Source organism: Ceratosolen solmsi, unplaced genomic scaffold, assembly GCF_000503995.2.
Source record: "Ceratosolen solmsi marchali unplaced genomic scaffold, CerSol_1.0 scaffold29, whole genome shotgun sequence".
In the NCBI taxonomy this organism is placed as follows: domain Eukaryota; kingdom Metazoa; phylum Arthropoda; class Insecta; order Hymenoptera; family Agaonidae; genus Ceratosolen; species Ceratosolen solmsi.
This window is the reverse complement of record NW_011948417.1, coordinates 11915143-11923530: the sequence shown is the minus strand read 5'-3', so window position 1 is coordinate 11923530 and position 8388 is coordinate 11915143. Positions and strand designations below refer to the sequence as shown.

At 21.0% G+C, this 8388-nt stretch overlaps 2 protein-coding genes across 2 annotated transcripts in view; both read left to right on the top strand.

The window, feature by feature from the left end:
* Window positions 1–1095: 1095 nt before the first annotated feature.
* LOC105360068 (probable ATP-dependent RNA helicase DDX10) lies at window positions 1096–4685 on the top strand. The gene is made up of 13 exons (XM_011496844.1): window positions 1096–1197; window positions 1260–1451; window positions 1519–1791; window positions 1866–1987; window positions 2103–2304; window positions 2532–2694; window positions 2780–2963; window positions 3129–3305; window positions 3477–3508; window positions 3617–3682; window positions 3763–3971; window positions 4029–4402; window positions 4556–4685. Exons 1-13 carry the CDS (start codon window positions 1096–1098, stop codon window positions 4683–4685), a joined length of 2226 nt encoding a protein of 741 aa, XP_011495146.1.
* A 2214-nt stretch (window positions 4686–6899) lies between these two features.
* Idh3g (Isocitrate dehydrogenase (NAD(+)) 3 non-catalytic subunit gamma) overlaps window positions 6900–8388 on the top strand; it is a 1929-nt gene continuing 440 nt past the window's right edge. The window contains 3 exon segments of the mRNA XM_011496677.1: window positions 6900–7149; window positions 7663–8082; window positions 8320–8386. Of these exon segments, the coding sequence (XP_011494979.1) occupies window positions 6928–7149; window positions 7663–8082; window positions 8320–8386 (709 nt within the window). The 5' untranslated portion in view covers window positions 6900–6927.

The following is an 8388-nucleotide window of genomic DNA, read 5'->3' as shown; positions in this document are numbered from 1 at the left end:
ATAATATTAAAGTAATTTTAAATTATTTTATTCTTAATATGTCTAACAAATATAACAATTTCAATTAATATTTTTAAGATATAACTAATATTTTTTTATTGACTAAATTAATTTTATTTATAATAATTTATATTTAAATAAGTTATAAAAAAGTAATAAAAATATACCAATATTTTATAAATCATAAGATAAATATTATACGAGATAAAAATGTGTTTTTTTGTATTTGCTGTACTTTAAACATTAGTAAATATTGTAAAATTAAATAAGAAAAAGTATTAACGTTAAAATAAAAATATATAAATAAATAAACGAGTAATTATATAATTTTTATTTAATCTGAATTATCAATATAAATTAAGCAAGTATGAAAAATATGCTTTTATTTTAAATTATTGTAAGTTAATTTCGCTGTACATAGAAAAAACAAATATATATATATGGAAACAAATCGTATTGATACGTAATAAAAATTATCTGTTTAAATACAAGAGTTAACTATACGTTACAGTTTGTATTTAAAAATTTAATTGTTAAAATTCGTTCGTTCAATAAATTTTAAATATAATATAGTATATTTATAAAATTAAAAAGTAAAAAAATTAAATATCCTTCAAATTGTTAATAATTGGCTGATAACAATGTAAAATTTTACATTGATATTACAAATATTTGCAGACACTAAAATTACAAACCTAGACTATGCACGTTACATTTAAATGTACTTTTGCATTTGCTCAGTCACTCAAAAACTACAATTTTTCATTCATAAATTTATTGGAAAATAAAACGTTCTACTACTATTTTTGCAAGTTGTAGATGAATAATTATTTAATATTTATTATTTATACGTATCGTAATCAAAATTATTCAGTCTTCAATATATACACCATAGCTTTTATATATTTTATGTATACCATATATTTAAAAAATGCTCGTTAATCAATGGTAATGTAACACATGCAACTGCGCAAACTCCCAAAAAGACATAAATATCACGTTTATACATTGCTAATTGCTTTTAGTTATTTTATATATTGTCTAAGTATAACCTAATAAAGTTAAGTGAATAAAATAAATAATTTTAAGTATAATATGGTTTATAAAAAAGAAAAAAAAGTAAAAATTTATAAAACAAAGAAAAAAAATACATTAGAAAGTAAAGTAATTAAAGATCTTCAAGCTATGTATGATAAAGTAAGTTTAAAATAAAAAGCTTTTTTACAATTTAATAATCAAAAATATAAATTAAAAATTAGATTGATGAAATAAAACTGCAAAAATTTGTTGATTTACCATTATCAATCAAAACAAGCAAAGGATTAAGAGAAAGTGAATATATTACTCTTACTGATATTCAAAAACAAAGTATAGGTTTAGCATTAAAAGGAAATGATATTTTAGGTGCTGCTAAGACTGGTAGTGGAAAAACTTTAGCATTTCTTATACCAGTATGTTTTTGTATTAACTTAATTTTTTGTAATTATAAATATAATTATTACTTTTTTGTATACTAAGGTTTTAGAAATTTTATATTGCCATCAATGGACACAACTTGATGGAATTGGTGCATTAATTATAACTCCAACTAGAGAGCTTGCTTATCAAATATATGAAATGCTTAGAAAGGTAGGAAGATATCATAATATGTCTGCTGGGTTGATTATTGGAGGTAAAGATTTATATTTTGAAAAGAAAAGAATGGATCAGTGTAATATTATAATATGTACTCCTGGTCGTTTATTACAACATATGGATGAAAATCCATTATTTGACTGTATAAATATGAAAGTAAGTTCAACATTATATTATATATTCATAATTCTAATAAAATATCTAATAATATCCAAATTAATTAAATACAGATTTTAGTTTTGGATGAAGCTGATCGATGTTTAGATATGGGATTTGAAAAAACAATGAATTCTATCATTGAAAATTTACCACCAGTTCGTCAAACATTGTTATTTTCTGCTACTCAAACAAAGTAATTTTATAAGATATTCAATTTTTTAAATAAATGTTTAAAAGGGAAATTATGCTTTATTTTTTATTACTTTGATATTGTAAATATTTAACTATTTTATATTACTTCTTATTAGATCGATACAAGATTTAGCCAGGCTTAGTTTAAAAAATCCAATTTATGTATCTGTTCATGAACATGCAATACATACAACACCAGAGGGTCTTCAGCAAAATTATATCGTGTGTAAATTAGAAGATAAAATATCAGTGTTGTGGTCTTTTATTCGTAATCATCTTAATAAAAAAATTATAATTTTTTTTTCAAGTTGCAAACAGGTATGTAATTTTAAATAAATAGATGTAATATTAAACATAATATCAATAATTTTCAAGAATAAAAATGAAAATGATATCCATAAATTGAATATATTTGTTCTAATATTTTTTTCTATACACAATAATTATGGTTTGTAACCATATTAAACTAAAATGTAGTTTTTAGAATTATTTTATGCAAATATATGCATATTTAAAAATGTTAAAAAAAATATTTATGAATTTAGGTTAAATATATCTTTGAAGTATTTTGTCGTATGAGACCTGGCATCAGCCTTTTATCACTATATGGAACATTGCATCAACTCAAAAGAATGAATATTTATGAATCCTTTTGTAAAAAAAACTATGCAGTTTTATTTGCCACTGATATTGCTGCAAGAGGCTTAGGTAAGATTAAAATAATGCTTAAATTTATTATAAGATTAAAATAATATTTAAAATATTTTTATAATGTAATAATATAGAATATTAGATTTTCCAGCTGTTAATTGGGTTGTACAAATGGATTGTCCAGAAAATATAAATAATTATATTCATAGAGTAGGACGAACTGCTAGATTTCGAAGTGGAGGGGAATCTTTATTAGTTCTTTTACCTAGTGAAGAGAGCATAGTACATAATCTAAAAGAACAAAAAATTCCTATTAATAAAATAAAGTTTGTAATTTTAGTTTTGTTTTTAATTAAAGTCATTCAAAATATAACTAAAATGTAATATAAGTTTTTTAGCATAAAATATATATAAATTTATATAAATGCAAGCGCAAAATCATTCACGTATATATATATATACATGTATAATGAGTCAATTTTTACTTACAGAATTAATTTAAAACGATTATACTCTCCACATAGAAAATTGGAAGCTTTACTTGTTCAAGATATAGCACTTAAAGAAAGTGCCCAACGAGCTTTTGTTGCTTATGTGAAGTCAGTCTTCTTGATGAAAGACAAAAATATATTCAATGTTCAAGCATTAAATACAGATGCATTTGCTAGGTACTTATAGTTATTTATGTATAAAAATTTAAATATAAATATTATAAATATATATTAATACACTTTAATTACAGGTAACTTTTTTGTACTACTTGGATAAATTTAAAGTATTTCAATTTTTTATTTAATGCCAGCAAATACATATTTAAGTTTATTTAAAAATTTTTGCAGATCGCTAGGCTTAGCCATTCCTCCAAGAATTCGTTTTTTACAAAAACAAAAACAAAACCTTTTAAAGCAAAACATAAAGAATGAAACTAAATTAGAAATAAATAAATATTTAAACAATAATCCAACTTATGAAAAAAAAGAAAATGAAGAAATCCCAATTGTAGAAGAAAATATAAATAAAAACATTAAAAATCATTTTTCAAATAGTAAGAAAATTGAACTAATTTATCTTAAGGACCGCAATTTTAATTATTAGAATGTTATTAATATATATTCTTTGTTCTAGATTTAAATACCAATAACAATGTTGATGATATTTTAACTATAAAAAGAAGAGATATCGATATCGATGTTTCATTAGAAAAGACTAAAAATGATAATGAAGTATTTGAGTTAAAATATAAAAAAACAATTACAAAAGCTGCTTTAGCAAAGAAAATTCTTAAAAAAAAAATTGTACCAAATAAGAAAATTAATTTTGATGAGGAAGGACAGGTATTTTTATTATATTTAATTTTAGTATTAAGTTACTAACATTTTAATCTTACTTAGGAAGTAATTGATCAAATAAAATCAAAAGTTTCAAACTTAGCTAAGCAATATGAGAATGAAGAATTTTCTGGTATAAACATAGAAATTGCCAAACAAGTTTTGAAAGATGAAGATCATTTTGATAAACAACTATTTAGTAAAAAAATTAAAAACAAGCATAAAGAAGAAAAACAAAAATTGAAAGCACATAAGGTGAAGAAAGAATCTGACTTCAATGAAATCATAGAAAGTGATCATTCGTATGAATCTGATTTATCATGGTTGCCAGATCCAGATAAAATTTATGGAAAACTTAAAAAATTTGATAAAGATAATATGATTTGTTTTGATGAAAAGGTTAATAATTTAAAGAACAGTGAAGATAAAATTAATCGGTAAATTAATTTCCTTTTTAAAAGAAAAATATTTTCATAATAAATTTATGAATTGAACAAATAATCCATCACTGAACAAATTCATTTATAAATCTTATATATTTTATTTATACGTTTATAATTTAATTTACTTTCAAATTTTTATTATTGTAGACCAACAAAAAACAAATTAATAATACAAGATGTGCATAAAATGAAAAAAAGGAAACATTCACTTTCAAGTTCAAATAATAGCTATTTAAAAGCAGATGAAGAATTTTCTTTACAATTATTACAAAGATAAAGATTTTATTTATATGAAATATTTGTTTTAAATGTTTATTACGTAAAATAAAAATAGAATATTTATTTATAAGTTTATTTATTTATTTATAATATATACTGGCATATATATATTATTGAAATATCATTAAAATTTTAATATTTGGTGATATAATAATCATAATTTTATAAGATTTTAGTAAAGTTTAGTAAGGATGGTACAAATGAAGATACTGTAATTATTCATAATTCCTTGATATATATCCTTGTGTAATCTAGTTGAAATAATAATTCTTTTGACAGCCATTTCTTTTTGCTTCTATTAAAACTAGATTTATTGGCTCAAGTAATAAACTCAAACACTATAGTGACAATACATACTCAACAGCGATGTAAGTGCCTAATTAGTTGTTTTTATTTTGTTATTCTTATTTGATAAAAAATCAGCTTTTCGTCAAGTAAAAGAAATCATTTAAAAATGTATAGTTGAAAAATGAAAAACTGACTTTCACAATTGTCATAATGTGTAATAATAAAATTGTGTCATGTGTTACGTTGATATATTCTTCAAAAATGAAAGTAACATAGCAAAAATATTTTTACTTTAATATATCTACATGTGATAAGATATAGTATTTGCACTGCTTTTATTTCCAGAAGTATAGAGCTAAATGAGATTTTGATTTTGTTAAAAAAATTAATTATGATGGTGAGTTGTTAAAAAAATGCTATAGATCTGTATCTAATCATACTACTACTGTGTTGATTAATTGAATTATCAAATTAACCTTGTTATATTGTTTGTGGAGCAAAAATTCATAGAATTGATCTCTATTTTTGCAATATTAAACTAATCTATATTTATAATATATCATTTGAGATGCTTTAAAAAGTTACTCCAGTTTTCCTTGATAGTAATATGTGATTAATTTTTCATTATTAATTTATTTATGTTTAATTTTTTCTTAAATTACTTAATGAATAACAATTATTATGTTATGATTTAAGACTATCCTAAATGAACTTAATTCATACTGAAACAAATTGTTAATTTATTAATGTTATTTAGTACTCTGTTTATTCTTTTTACAAACATATTTATAACTACATGATTTTTTATATATAAATTTATAAATTTGTTCTGAAATAATTCGACTTTGAAGATGCTTAAATCAATTATGATTATTTAAAAATATTAACAGTTATTGATACAATGCTCGAAAGCAGCATTTTCAGTAGAACTCATTAATAAATTTTAAATTTTTAATCCAGATTTTTAATGTTTCACAATATTTATCTGCTTCTATGAATTAAATTCTATAATTTTGTATAATTGCTAGAAGTAATATTAAATATTATTTTTTATTATATTATATATAAATAAAATTTACATCATAACAATAAATGTATAGGAATTTTTAGATCAGATGTACTTTTATTTAATTTTTTCCATGTATACTATTAGGATTACATATTATATGAATATTAATAAAATTAGAAATTTTAATATGGTATTCAAAACTTATAAAAACTGAAAGTAGAAGAAGAAAAATATTTTTCATTACTTTTGCACAGTAATTCAATAATAGAATTTTAGTCTGCAGTCGTTTTGTAGCTTCATAGAATTACCGTCTATTTAATGTTAAAATTAAAAACTACATAATCGTTAATTTTGTTTTTATAAATTTTATAAAGTTTATTGTTGCAATAATCTACTATGTTATTTAATAGTAATAAATATTTAATTTACAAATAATTTTCTTTTCTATATTTTCATTGTTTATAGTTATAAAAATAAAATTAGAAGTGTGTCGAATCAAACAATTTAAAACAATGCTTCTGAAATGTTAAATTTGTAAAAATATGACAATTTCAATGTTGATCATACCCATAAGACTATCGGATGAATTTGGAAATGAAAAGAAACTAAATATAATTCTATTAAATTACTAATAAAAAATATATTGGGTTGCAATAAAATATTAAAATTAAATGTAAAATAAGAATATCATTTACGCCCTCTATAAGAGATAATTTATGTTTAAATCAAAGGTGACAAAGAAATAACGAAAGTAATAACAGATTTCAGAACTATTGAGATATTTGTTAGTGGTATATAATTGGTAATGGATGATTATTGCTAAAAAAAAGTTTAATAGATATTGTCAAATAGAAATTATTCCAATTATTATATAATATCACATAATTTTATTAACATTAGTCATTTAATCATTTTTAATATTATTTTAATTATAACATTTAAAATGGTAAATAAAAATATATTCAGATATATTTATCGAAAAGGTATTGTATCTCGATTGTACCTTCGTTATCTTTCTTCGCAATCTAGCTTTGAAATACAACATAAAACTCCAACAATTAAAAAAGTTATGCCTATTCCTAAGGCTCATTATGGTGGGCGTCACACTGTTACTCTTTTACCTGGTGCTGGTATTGGGCCCGAACTTATGGATTATGTAAAAGAGGTAATATTTTATACTAAAATGTATTAGCTAAGAATTTATTTAAAATAATAATATTACTATTACTAAATAATAAATATTTTTTCTATATTCAAATTAATATTAATTAATAAATTAATAATAAACAATATTCTAAAATATTTAATACTTATTTACTAAAATAAAATATTAATCTTTACTAAGAAATTAAATTTAAAATCAATTTTACAAGTAAATAAATTTTTTTTATAAAGTAAAATTCAATACATTACAAGATGTATTAAAAGAAGAATTAAAAAACAAATATTTTACTATTTTGGTTCATATTCAATTATTTTAATATATCTTATTTGAAAACAATAAAAAACTAAATATTAATGTTATAATTCCATATTTATTACTTATAAGAAATAAAAGTATAGAATAAATATAAATTATAAAGACTAATATAACTTTTTATATATTTATTTTAAATTAAATTAGTCATTTTAACCAATAGATTCTATATAAAATATAGATTTTAAAATTATATTATAGATCTTCAAATATGCTGGTGTACCAGTAGATTTTGAAGAAATAGATATTGATCCAAATGCAGATAATAATGATGATTTAGATTATGCCATTACCTCAATTCGTAGAAATGGTGTTGCTTTAAAAGGTAACATTGAAACTCGTAGTAAAGAAATTGGAGTATTGTCTCGTAATGTAGCATTACGCAATCAACTAGATCTTTATGTGAATGCCTTACATTGTGTTTCCTATATTGGAGTAAGTTCACGTCAGAAAAATATTGATGTTGTTATTATTAGACAAAATACAGAAGGAGAATATGCTATGCTTGAACACGAAAGTGTCAGTGGTGTTGTAGAAAGTATGAAAGTCATTACAAAATCAAATTCTGAAAGAGTTGCTCGTTATGCATTTGAATATGCTAGAAGACACAACAGAAAAAAGGTAAAAATATAAAAAGTATTTGAAAACATAGACTTAATAATTTATTTTACTATTTAAAATGTTTATGTTTAAGAAATAAAAAATACAAATGTTTTGATATATTATTATATCCTGCAATATTATTTATACTATTAAAATTCTTAGTAAACTTACAATTATTATAATTAAAATATATTTATTTCAAAAATTTATAATTTTTTTTGTCAACTACTTTTGATTAATTGTATTAATTTTTAGATTACCACAATTCATAAAGCAAATATTATGAAATTATCGGATGGTCTTTTTTTAGAAACTGCACAAAGA

Excerpts from the sequence above, each read along its gene's own strand:
- LOC105360068 (XM_011496844.1), top strand. The coding sequence starts at position 1,096 with ATGGTTTATAAAAAAGAAAAAAAAGTAAAAATTTATAAAACAAAGAAA. Across the intron at positions 1,452-1,518 it reads CTTTAGCATTTCTTATACCA|GTTTTAGAAATTTTATATTG; the intron begins GTATGTTTTTGT and ends TTGTATACTAAG. Across the intron at positions 3,509-3,616 it reads AGCCATTCCTCCAAGAATTC|AAAATGAAGAAATCCCAATT; the intron begins GTTTTTTACAAA and ends ATGAAAAAAAAG.